The 13,806-nt window shown below is 36.0% G+C and overlaps 1 protein-coding gene across 12 annotated transcripts in view; it reads right to left on the bottom strand.

Moving 5' to 3' along the window:
- The window catches only part of EMSY (EMSY transcriptional repressor, BRCA2 interacting), a 105,922-nt gene that overhangs the window by 68,923 nt on the left and 23,193 nt on the right, over positions 1-13,806 (bottom strand). For all 12 annotated transcript variants that reach the window (XM_038005446.2, XM_008020199.3, XM_008020200.3 and 9 more), the window contains one exon: positions 7,652-7,928. In XM_038005446.2, coding sequence (XP_037861374.1) covers positions 7,652-7,928 — 277 coding nt within the window. The remainder of the gene's footprint in view (positions 1-7,651; positions 7,929-13,806) is intronic.

Genomic DNA, 13,806 nt, shown 5'->3' with positions numbered 1-13,806 from the left:
ATTCAGCTATCTTGCCAGCCACTCCCCCAAGAAAGCATTTTTATATAACTCTTCATTGGTCTAAGGCTACCTTGGCCACATGGCTGAATTAATAAAGTCACACTGGGGGAAAGTACATGGCATAAACATTATTTTTGAGGAGAATTTCAACTGGAAGATGAGAACGGTCATGAAGAAATAAAATCTTGCCATTGTTGCACAGTCCAGCTGCCCTGCAATGAACACAAGCTGCTGGTACAAGATGTCTGGAAACCAATCAGAAAAGATATCCCCAGTAATACATGCTTTTTTGTTACCATAATAACAGACTGGTAAGAAATTCACTCCTTAAAAACAGCAAGAATGCAAGCTTTTGCCCATCACAGCATTTATGAGTGCCTCCTACATTACCACATCCCATCCCAGTTATTCTGTCCTTGGCATCCTTAATACCTGTATTGGCTGTCTCATCAGCTGTAGTCAGTGTCTTTCTGGGGCATTAACACCAAAACAGTGATGTTTCATCAGCATTATTGACTTGTTCTGGCATAAGATAGTAATCAGCGGTGACGATGGCAAACTTGTCAATGAACTTCTTGCTGCTTCGTTATCAAAAAATGCTTTATCACCACAAAGTTTTAAAACTGTAATGCCGCATCTCTTCTTAAATTTCTGCAAATGGCCTGTTGAATATTCACAGCTTCCTTCAATTTTTAGTTAATCATGACAGATCTTTGCTTGTTTCATGATCAGTATTACCATTAAGTGACATGAGTTCACTACAATGCTGATGGATCCACTCTTTCAATACGTGATCGAGATCTTCATTTTTAGCTTTATGCAGCGTATTTCTATTTTTCATTAACTTCTGTTCATCATTTCAGCACAGAATTTCAATAGCTTATCCTTTTGTTTTTTCAGGTCATATATGGTAGTCATTCCAACACCATACTCTTCTGCAACACACTGCACACTTAACACCACTGTCCAGTTTCTCCAACAGCTTGTCCTTATGTGCTATAGATAAACTTAAGTGCTTCCTCGTTTCCTTGTCACTATTACCCCTCAGAGGTATCTGCAGGCCTTTTTGACATTTTCAACATCTTTACACCACAGAACAGAAAATAAGCAAAAAAAAACATGGTAAGTGATGCACATAGGTCTTGGCCCCATGTGGAGCATTGCGGGGGAACCTGTTATTGGCACATCCAGCCTGCATACACGCCATTTTATTACCCGCTGTGGGAGTGTTTGTGTCAGGGGAATCTGGGTGGGCAAGGAAAAGATATATTACTGCTACAGAAGGCAGAAGGAGTCTTTTTTCCCTTGGGAATGCTGAATAAACTGTGTGGTGTGCACCTGTGTTTTGATTGCAATTTACCACATGAAGTCAGGTGTGGAATTGTCCACTTGTGGCATCAGTTGGCACTCAGAAAGCTTCAGATTTTAGAGCATTTCAGATTTCAGATTTTGAGATTCGGGATGATGAAACTGTACTGGTTAAGCAGTATGCTACTCAATTTTTTTTAATCGCCAAAATTATTCCCTCCGCCCTATTTTTTTTTTAACAAGAAGAATAAGGACTTAATAGTGGCCAGATACTAATGAAATATTCTGAAAGGGTATAGTTCAGAGGAATAAAATACAGCATTTAGTAAACTCTACAAAAAAATTCCAATTCTTCTATTTGGTAATCCTGCTCCTTCCTGAGTGGTGGTTCTAAGAAAAGGGAAGGCTCAATTAAATTCACAAAGATGTTAACTATAGTTAAATCTAGAATATCAAACCCTGGAAACACACTAGATACCCAACAATAAGGGAATAATTTAATAAATTATTATGTATTATATAATAAATTTAATAAATTATGCAATAATAAAAATATTAAACAGCTCTGAAAATAATTAGGATATTTATAGAAAAATAGAATAATGCTAAAGAAGCAATGATATATGAAGAAAGCATGTTACCAAATAGAATATGAACTTTTTATTCCAAATATGTAAAAAATATTCACAGCCAGGTGCGGTGGCTCACGGCTATAATTCCAGCACTTTGGGAGGCTGAAGCGGGTGGCTTATGAGGTCAGGAGTGCAAGGCCAGCCTGACCAACATGGTGAAACCTCGTCTCTACTAAAAATACAAAAATTTGCTGGGCGTGGTGGCACACGCCTGTAATCCCAGCTACTCAGGAGGCTGAGACAGGAGAATCACTTGAACCTGGGAGGCAGAGATTGCAGTGAGCCGAGATCACACCACTGCACTCCAGTGTGGGTGACAGCAAGACTCCGTCTCCAAAAAAAAAAAAAGTATTCACATGGGTAAAAAGGTAATAATACAGAAAAAGAAAGTGCTATTGTGGTACAGTGGTGGGATTACTGGTAGCACTTTGTTCTCTATTGTTCTCCGAAACTGTCTGACCTACTAATATTGTTAGGTTTTAAATAACTTTTAAATGCTTTTAGATACTAAATGGGAACCATGTTGAACTGATAGGGTTGGGGGATTTAACAGGGAAGGTATTTTGTGAAACGGCAATGGAAAACAGAAACTGCATTCAGGGCCAGCCTAAAGAAAGTAAATAAAGTGCAGACAGCAGGAATATTAGTGGAAACAATGTAATTGGAAGTAACTTGTTAGGTTGAAAACGGGTCAAGGAGGGAAAATAAAAGGTCAGCAGAAGATTGTCACAGCACTGGGTAAATAATACATGAAGTCCATAAAATAACATGAAAAGAACAAGATGAGAGCAAATTTTTCTCACTAAGCTAAAATTTAAAAAAACAGTAGCAACAATTAATCTAAGAAACAGGCAGAATAAAAAGTGGAATCAGTCTAAGAAATAATAGCCCATTTGAGAATGGATTTGAGAGATAACGATAAAAGCTAATTACAGCTTCTAGTCTGTTAAGTACAAAATCTGGAGGAAAAAGGAAGATGAATCAACTATGAAGAAGCAGTCACCTAAGATATAAATTATTTCCTTCTATACACACAAACCACATTTCAGCTATTACCTCTTTCTATATTACCAGCACCAGACTTATAACCACCAAATTAAAAATTACTCCTTCCAAATATTAAAGTGCACAACAGTTTGTATAATATATTACGTTTATCTAAGAAAAAGGTAAAATATAATAAATACACATTTGCTTATATGTTAAAAAATGAAAGGAGAAATAAAAATTTAAAAGATTACCCATTATGGGGACAGAACAACTGTTGGAAGAAGAAGTCATAGATAAACAGACTTCTCAGTACATACTTGATTTTGTGGATTTGATTTTGGAACTACATAAATATGTTATATAATTATAAATAAAATTTAGCAAAAATTTTCAAAATGACAATCTAAAAAAAAAAAAACCCAGAAACAAATTAAACTATAATGCTTGACTACAGAGAAAAGAATTATTTCAAGTGACTTTTAAATACAGTAATTTGACTGTATATCCTTACAATACCCTTAAAAATGAAATAACTACAATAAATATTTATGTTCAATAATCATATTGGTTCTATTATTCTGAAACTATTATGTATTATACATTAAAGGTATAATTTTATTAATCATTAGAAATCAGGATTTTCTAGTTCCTAAAGATTCTTCCTGAATCATCAGAAGAAAAAAGATACAAACATACAAATAGAAAAAGTTAAAACCCATAATTATAAATTGGAATTAGTAATATCAGCATGAACTGATGATATATTTCCTCTCAAACAAAAAAGAACTCTAGCTCTGTCCACCAATAAAATGCAGAAACAATGACCAATGCAGTAGTGATGAACACCCCCACAATGCCCAGATTGTGGTATCTAAACACCATTTTTCACTAAGAAACCAGGACTCCCTGAAAAAATGTCTAATTTCAAGTCTAGGGGAGAAAATGTACAAGATTAACCTGGAACATCTCAACATACCATGAAACAAGGACACTATTAAAGACTAATGTAGTGGTGTCAAAAGAATTTAGAAATCAACTTAAAGAGACTCCCACTGCAAAGGATGGAACAATGTGAGCACCAGAAGGAAGATCTGCAATGTATTGATAGACACCAAAAATCTTAATAATATGGGGAGTTAAAATCTTATTGGCCGATGAACCAATTCATCTGAAAACATACAAATAAAGAGAAATAATCAGGCATGTATCCTGCTTTTCCCATATGAATTGTACCTTAGGGTAAGCAATAATAATAAAGGAAAGTTCTTCTTTAAGAATTCTAGCTAATAAATGAAAATAAAGATAAAATGCATTTTGCAATAACCAATAAAATAATAGATCTAGGCAAAGGTTATTAATAGCTATTAAAACCATTTGGTAACACTTGTATCCTCTAGTCAATGTTAACATCACTAAAGGGAAAAAACAGACATTATGTGTCTCTTAAAATGATGCAACAAGAAGCATACACTACCACTTATAAAATGTTCATTCTTCCTGTTTCCAAAAACAATCATACTTGAATCTAATCAAGCTCCTAGATTCGGCTACCAGTTTTATGGAAATGCATTGAACAAGAGACTTTGTTAAACTACACTACACAAATGAAATCAGTAAAATCCAGACTATGGGAAACTCTCAGGAAAAATTAGTTATTTCTTCAACAAGTAAGTTGCAAGGACAAAAGAGAGAGAAGACCACTAAGTTAAAAGAGACATAACTACATCAATTAATGCAGTGTGGACCATCACTACACTTACAAACATGGAGTCATTTACCAAGTTACTGCTAAGACCCTTTCCCCTCTACCACCAGCTACCCCTACAAGCATAACCAGAGATACATCAGCTCTAAAACAATATGTCTGTAGTCCACAGTGGAAGCAGACACTGAATGCCCTCTTGCCTGATGTACCCAACACAGGAGCTGCTACAGAAGCCCTGCAGGCAGAATCACAAATGCAGTCTATGTGTTACCACTTCCATCAATATTACCTTTCTTTAAAAAAAATAAAACTCCTTGATTTCTTAGTACTAATAACACCTAAATTAAATATGTCAAACAGAAACAAAATAATCACATCGTTTACTTGAGTATATTCAGAGTTTACTTTCACATCCTTCATTCTCTATTAACTTCCAGTGACTTTAAGAGAAATCTCTGAGATGTCACTTCCAGCTCCCCTATAATTACTTAAGACTCAAACAGACGTAGAATGCTAAGAAACAAAGGAGAAAATGAAGAAAGTCCTAACTTCCTAAAAGATTCAGTGGCTACCTGGAGAAAATTAAGAATGAAAAATAGAAGCCTGGAATATTCATTTTGCTTAAAGATATTTTATTAGTAACCAAGAGAAATATCTCTTACCTCAAATAGTAACATCTATCTTAGAAAAACTGCAATCTTTCTAATACAGTAAAACCAGCAAACTGTTTGATGAGTATTGGCAGAGAGAAACAACTATCAATAGATGATAATTCCTATTAGGGTTGATACACGCATCAGTCCAGTGAGGAGTCAGGTGGCCTTTCCTTCTCTCAACCTTCAAATGATAAAATGGTGAATTCGGAACATGTTTGTAACCAACATTTTAAACAAATTTTCTGTATAAAAATTATTTTTATATTTAGGCCAGGCATGAGGATGCACACCTGTAATCCCAGCACTTTGGTAGGCTGAAGTGGGGGGGATCTCTAGAGGCCAGGAGTTCAAGACCAGCCTGGGCAACATGGCAAAACACTGCCTCTAGTAGAAATACAAAAATTAGCCAGGCTTGGTAGCACACACCTGTAGTCCCAGCTACTGGGGTGGTTGAGGCAGGAGAATTGCTTGAACCCGGGAGGCGGAGGTTGCAGTGAGCCAAAATCACGCCACTACACTCTAGCCTGGGTGACAGAGGGAGACTCTAACTCAAAAAATAAATATTTCTGTATTTAACAGGACTATATTCTCATTCACTGCTGTATAAATAGAAACGTTGGAATTTTTTTTTAATTCCAACAAAAGGAAATTTGAAGACTGCTACTTCTTGTCATTGATTGAGACATTAAAAGGGCATCAGAATCAGAAAATGACAAATGCTCCCATATCCTACTATATAACATCTGCAGAGTGAAGAAACAGTGACTGCATCATATCTATGTAATCTCTTCCTTGCTTACAGTTACATAAAACACACAACACATCATTAAAGCAATCAAGACACTGTTTTCCTACTCGAGTGCTTGCATTCACGCCTAGTTCATAAACTAGAATATTTCCAAGCCCCAATCTGTCTTGAGTTATATATTATTCACATAAAACTCAATGAAAATTAATACCAAGTACCCTTCTATTGCTTCTAAGCTCCATTTAATAGACTATAAATATGGGTATGAATTCTACATAATATATGCTTCCCTCTGATCACTCTCTTAAGACGAACCAACACTGAAAAAAGGAAGTTTCTGACAATATGCTATTTGTCTTTCATATGGGAGGAACACAAAGGTATTAGGAAACTAAGCTAAAATGGAACTGAGGTTTCCACATTTCCTTTTCTTTGCCTTTTTTTTTTTAAGACAGGGTCTTGCTCTGTCACCAGGGCTGGAGCGCAGAGGAGCAATCTCAGCTCACTACAATCTCTGCCTCCCGGGTTCAAATGATTCTCCCGCCTCAGCCTCCCGAGTAGCTGGGATTACAGGTATGCACTACCATGCCTGGCTAATTTTTGTATTTTTTTAGTAGAGACAGGGTTTCACCATGTTGGCCAGGCTGTTCTTGAACTCCTGACCTCAAGTGATTTGCCTGCTTCCGCTTCCCAAAGTGCTGGGATTACAGGCGTGAGCCACTGCGCCCAGTCTCCTCTGCTATTAAGCAGCAATTGCCCTTGAGTTCAGGTCTCAGTTGCTCTTCAGTTAATATTTCCATCATCTATCCATACAGAAAAATTTAGGAGACTAGCGGAGCGCAGTGGCTGGTGCCTGTAAAACCAGCACTTTGGGAGGCTGAGGTGGGTGGATTGCCTGAACTCAGGAGTTCCAGACCAGCCTGGGCAACATGGCAAGACTCCATCTCTACCAAAAATACAAAAAAAATAGTGGGGTATGGTGGTGTGTGCCTGTGGTCCCAGCTACTCAGAAGGCTGAGGTGGGAGGATCACTTAGGCCCGGCAGGTGGAGGTTGCAGTGAGCCAAGATTGCTCCACTGCACTTCAGCCTGGGTGACAGAGCAAGACCCTGTCTCAACAACAAAAAAAGAAAAATGTAAGAAAAAGAAAAGAAAAATGTAGGAAACTGAAGAAAAGGCAAATGGCATATCCTTGAAACCGTCTTCTTCCTCCTACTACTTATCATTTACTTTGAAGAGGTTGTGTACTTGATGTTTCCTCTGAAGAACCTACGGTAATATAATTTCAAATTTCTCATTTAAAAATTTCATTATATTAAATATATTTGTATAGCCCTTTGAAATTTATTGTGACAAGATTTAACCTACATTTTGTAAATGTTAGCAGCCCAGGTCATTAGGTACTGGGCAAAACAACTTGGGGCAAGCATATTAATAAAAGAAAATGGAATCACCTACCATCTTGACATTCTCAAACTGGGGTACATGGGGTGGTGATCTTGGGTCTAAGAGTAGGGACCTTCATATCCAAAGCAGAAAAACACATCCACCAAGTTTTCTTCAAAATTCCATATAGCAACTGTGACAGAATTAAATTGTGAAACAGCACTCACCTTGTGCTACTGTTGACATGACCACAGATGGTGTAGAGGATACCACAGCTGTTACTGCAACTGTATTAGGAATAGGTGATGGTGTAGAACTGCTGCTGCCACTGCTGCTATTACTGACCAGAGAGGACTGTGAAGCAGTTATAACCACTGGAGGCTTCTGGGTTGTAGAAGCAATGACTGACGTTGGTACAAGCTTAGTGACTGCTGCATAGTTATGGGATTTGGAGAGAATGTTGGGCACGAAGGTTGAGCTTGGTGATGTGGTGACTATAATAACCTAAGGAATAAAAAATAAGTTATTTTTATGTACCTACTATACTACGAATGTATCTACACTCACAGTTAACTACATACAATTCAAAAATAGCTTATGAAAAACGAAGAAGCAATTCAACAGAGAATATACAACTAAAAATATATTAAAAATGTCCTTTACTAGTAATCATCAAAATGTACTTAAATGCAACAATTTTACAAATCAAATATTTTAAAAGATAACATCAATGCTGTATAAGATACAGCAAAGTAGACAATTCAGCATATTACTTAGGGAGTATAAACTGACACACTCTTTCTAGAAAGTAATTTAAACATTCATTTGTTTATAAATATTTATTGAGCGCCTACTATGTGCCAGGCATGGTCCTAGACGCTGGAGAATAGAAGAATGAACAAAAGAAACAAAGTTCATACCTTCAAGTAGCTTACATTTTAGTAGTGGGAGAGAAATAAACAGAAAACTAAGTATATGTCATGTAGAGACAAATGGAAGAGACAAAAAAAGTATGGTAGGAGAATAAAGAATGATGGGAGCACTGTATGATTTTTTAAGTAATGTATTCAATAAAGACCTCTCAGTAAGGTGACATATGAGCAGAAACCAGAAGGAAGTAGGGATATGAACCATGGTGCTACCCAGAAGACCATCCATCGGCACAGTGAGCAGCAAATACAAAGGCCCTAAAGCAGAAGCAAGCTTGGTATGTTCAAGAAACTTCAAAGATCTAGTGAACGGGATAGAAATGTATAGGGTACAAAGTAGTAGTAGACAACTGCAGAGAAGTAATGGAGGACTAAACCATGTAAGAGCGTGTTGACAGTATATACCCTTTATGTGATGTGATGAAAAAGGTACTTTCTCTCTGAGGTCTTCTGTCCAAAAGCCCATAATCATAGTCTAATCATGAGAAGAACAACAAATTCTAATAGTTGGGGTATCTACAAGATACTTGACCAGTACTCCTCAAAACTGTCAAGGTCATCAAAAAAAGGAAAGTCTGAGAAACTTTCACAGTAAAGAGGAATCAAGAGGAGCCTAAGGAGAAACGACAACTAAATATAATATGGTATCCTGGAACAGAAAAAGACAATAGGTAAAAAACAAGGAAATATGAATAAACCATGGACTTAATTTTAACATCAATGTATTAATACTGTTCATTAGCTATAACAATGTATCACACCAATGTAAAATGTTCAGAATAAAGACTTCTCAGGAAGCGGGTAAAAAACAAAACGAAACAAAGAGAACAAGAAAACTAGGTGCAGAGTATATGAGAACTCTCTGTACTATCTTCTCAATTTTTTTGTAAATCTACAACTGTTTTAAAAAATAAAGTCCATTTTTAAAAAAATCATTACCTGTTAGGTAAAAAGTACAGTAGGGCAATGAAGGTAGAAACAGGGAGACAAATTAAGAAGCTCCTGTAACAAACCAGGCAGGGATGATGGTGACCAAAGTATCTGTGGCAGAAGGAGGTAAAAAGTGAACAGATTCTGAATACACTGCAAAGGTAAAGCCAACAGTATTTGCTTGTATGTTGAAATGAAGAATGGAGAAAAAGAGAGGCAGGAAAGAGATGTCAAGGTTTTGCCAGTATAACTGGAAAACTGTAGATGATTTAGTGACAAATCATTCCAGACAGAGAGAATAGTATGAAGGAAAGGACCTAATGTCAGAAGTAGCTTGATAAATTTAAAAACAGAAAGGAAGGTAGTGTAGCAAAAAGCACATAGGGCAAAGAGGAATTGGAAAAGCAAGCAGAGGCTACATTAAATGCAGAATTTAGATTTTTATACTAAGTATAATAGAAAGCCACAGGAAGATTTTAAGTAGGAAGAAAAACAAAATTTGATGTATGTTTTAAAAGATCACTCTAGCTGCTACATGATAAGAGGCAAGAGGGGAAACAGTGAGACTAGTTAAACTATTGCATCAGACCAGGCAAAAATGATAGAGGCTGCTTGCGCTGGACTGTTAGTAGTAGAAAAAAAGAGAAGAGATCAGAGTCAGATTATTTTGAAAAGTAGAGAGAATAGGATTTGTTGATGAATGGAAATGGCAGGGTTAAGGAAAAGAACAGAATCAAGAATAGCTCCTAGGGCTAGTATGTATCGGCTTATTTAAATCTCCCAACAATTCCATGACACATGTACTATTATTATCCCCATTTTACAAATGAGAACACAAAAATTATTTAAAAGTCTGTAGTATCACATTTTTATTCTGGGGTGGTACAGTAAAACCCAAAACACAGCAGATTATCTCCTTCCTCTTTAAATGACATTATTTGTACCTACCTAGAAAAGAAAAACTGTTTTGAAAAATCTAAAGAATTTAAGGGAAAATTCTTTTTCATTTTTATATCCCTTCTAAAGAAGGCCGGAAGTTAGTCAGTCAAAATTTACTAAATATGTCTGTACTCAGGATCTACATCTCAAAGAAGCTCTGACCATAACATTATTATTATACACTTTGGGTGTTACAGAGAATTACAAAATATAAGTACTTATCCAGTGTTACAGAGAATTACAAGATATAAGTACTTGTCCATTACTTTAAGGAGTTTGTTAATTATTTGAGGCATCAAGAAAGATACATAAGATCAGCAAACACCTATACAGAGTCAACCAGCATATTTATAGATAGACTTGATCAGCAAACACCTATCTAGCATTATTAGAAAACAACAATCAACCATGATACCAACTGAGAAATAGACCAATATGGTAAAAAGACCACAAGTTTAGGAGTCAAATGAACCTGAACTTAGATCCTGCCTCTGCCACTTAAAAATGGCAGGCCCCTGGACATGTTGGAATCTCTGCACTCTGATTTTCATCTATAAAATGGGGATAATAATACCTACCTTGCAAAGTCATTACAAGGATTAAACGATATAATAATGTTAAGCATCTGACATAGTGCTAGGCACATAGCAGGTGGTCAATATTTGGCAGTCAACAAACGGTACTTAGTAGCTTATTACTACTACTTAATAAATGTGAAAAGGATATCAGTAAAGGCATTATACATCAAATCAATCTGAAAATGTATTTCAATATACTTTGTTTCACTTAAAACTTTTCTTATTTTTTCCCCAAATTCTGATACCTCTGAGAATCCAAAGAATTCACAGCTGCTGCCACAGCCAAACCATTAGAGTAGCAATGGCAATTAGGGTTCACTTTTGCCGGTTCTGAACTAATTGTAGCAGCCTCCTGGAGTACAATGCTTATAAGGACTCTGAGGCACAGATAAGAATTCACCAACGCTTAGCAGGAAAGTATGCCACAGTTAATTAGCAATGTCTGTCATGGGCAAGGGCAAGGGAAGCATTCACACTTGTACCAAATATTTGCAATTTCAGAATTAGAGTATACATGTAGGCTTTAACATTAAGACAAAACTTCAGCAAAATGAATCTAGAGTCTTTAAGAGCACATTTTAGGTTACAGATACAAATGATAAAATCTAGTTTGAGATTTCAGTCTGCAAGATGATTTCTGATCTGAAAAGAAGTTATCCTTCATTAGAGATCCACCTTGGAGGAAACCTACTTGCACTTTAAAGTTACTCATTACAATAGGGGGAAGTACAGGGGTTTAAAACCAAGTGAACCAAACAGTGTTTATTCAGGCCATAATTCAAATTACTGACCTTCTAGCACTCACAAAAACTCCTTAAGAGTGCTGGGACTTGCACCCTAAGGACAAAATGAAAAATATCAATCAAGCACATGAAGGCATAAAGCTAAATTCTGCTGCTTTGATATATAAGTGCTGCATCAATGTTATATTTAAAATGAAGGCACCACATTAACACAGGTGGAAATGTGTCTACCCTGAAAATATATTACCTATTTGAATTTGAATAAAGTCCACAAATTCATAAATAATTATACTTAATATAAAAATCACTTCACCTAAATAATTCCTAAGTTGCCTTATACAGGATTTGTGACAAATCCAAGGTGAATGCAATGATGGCGACAGCCTTGGATAGATTTCAGAAAAATCCAATTACCCAAGCAAGAGGAAAACATAAAACTCCAAGAACATTTATTAGTCCTACCCATATTGGCTTGTCCATAAAATGATAAAAGTAATGGCATTGAGTACACATGAAGTAAAAGAGTACAGTTTTACATCTGGAACATAGTAGGTGCTCAATAAATATTTGTGGAATGAATGAGTCTTATTTTTAATTTAATTTGTTTTAAACATTTGTTTTTTTAACCACAGTAAGACAAATCTAAGGTTCTAAACCTGAACTCTCATGGTATGGCTCATATATAACTTGGCAGATAAATAAGCCCTTTTATAAATATCACAAGTCTGAAAACCTCAACTATCCATTCTCAATTGAAAATTCAGAAGAAAAAAAAATAAAAATAAATATATGGTAAAGTCAATGAACTTAAAAAAAGTTCACAAACTTCACTGAGCCCTCATCTACTACACGTATTTTTAGCTTAGTCTAACAAAGAAGACTGAAAAGTTAATAGTATTAGGTGACATTTACTGCGCATTCACTGTATGTACTATGTTAAGTATTTTCTTTTTTTTTTTTTCTTTTTTTGAGATGGAGTTTCACTCCTGTTTCCCAGGCTGGAGTGCAATGACATGATCTCGGCTTACTGCAACCTCTGTCTCCCGGGTTCAAGCAATTCTCCTGCCTCAGCCTCCTGAGTAGCTGGGATTACAGGCATCCGCCCCCATGCCCAGCTAATTTTGTATTTTTAGTAGGAACGGAGTTTCTCCATGTTGATCAGGCTGGTCTCGAACTCCCACCCTCAGGTGATCCGTCTGCCTTGGTCTCCCAAAGTGCTGGGACTACAGGTGTGAGCCACCACACCTGGCCTATGATCATCTTTATTTTATAAAGAAACAGGCTCAAGGGTGGTCGCTAAGCCAGTATTGGAACCAGATACATCTATTTGTTCATTAATTAAGTTACTCATTCAACAAACATTAATTAGCACTTACTACATGCCAGGTACTATTCTAAATACTAGGAAATAATGAAGAATAAGACAAAGTCTCTACCCTTAGCAGCTTATAGTCCCTGGGAGAAATAGAAGATAAACAACTTTGCAATATAATATCAACTAGTTATAAGTATAATGAATAACAATAAAACAGAGTACGGGAATAGAAGGATATGGATGGGAGGTAGGTAGTCTTTTAGCTATTGCTTTGCTTTACTATTTCTCAAATACCAAATTAAAAGGGTAGACAAGAAGCGGGGAAGAGAGAAGAATTACTGAGAAAATAAGATCCAGCAACAAAGGCAGTAAAAACATTTAAGTAAGCAGACTTAAAAATTCAGGGTAGAGCAGAATGATGCCACCTAATACAGGGCCAGCTTAGAAAGCAATAACTATAATAGCATATAAAAAGTGACATTCAGAAAGATTGTCTTGGAGTCATCAAATAAAAATGTAAAAATTATCTTCAGTATAAAACTTAAGAAGTCATCAAAAATAGTTAATTTCTATATATGAAGGGAATGAATTCAATGAAGTGATGAATTCATTTATCTGGAACAGCTATTAATCAACAGTGTAAATAAACAAAACTCTGTATTACATAAAATACCTGCAAGGGAAGGAACCAACAATTGTTGAATACATACCTTATGTTGCTCTTTAAATATCCAATCTCATTTAATCCTTGCAATAATGTCCTAAGATGACATCATTCTCATCTCATAAATATGAGTGAACAGATTTAGAAAGACTAATTTATTTAGGTCATACTAGAAGAGCTAGGGTTCCAACCCAGGACTCCTGACTCTAAACGTTTTTGTTTGATTCTAATACCATACCATAATCCCTCATCTTCAGACTGAAAATAGAATTACATCCCACAGA

The sequence above is a fragment of the Chlorocebus sabaeus genome, chromosome 1, assembly GCF_047675955.1.
Source record: "Chlorocebus sabaeus isolate Y175 chromosome 1, mChlSab1.0.hap1, whole genome shotgun sequence".
Lineage (NCBI taxonomy): Eukaryota > Metazoa > Chordata > Mammalia > Primates > Cercopithecidae > Chlorocebus > Chlorocebus sabaeus.
This window is presented reverse-complemented; position numbering and strand designations above follow the sequence as displayed.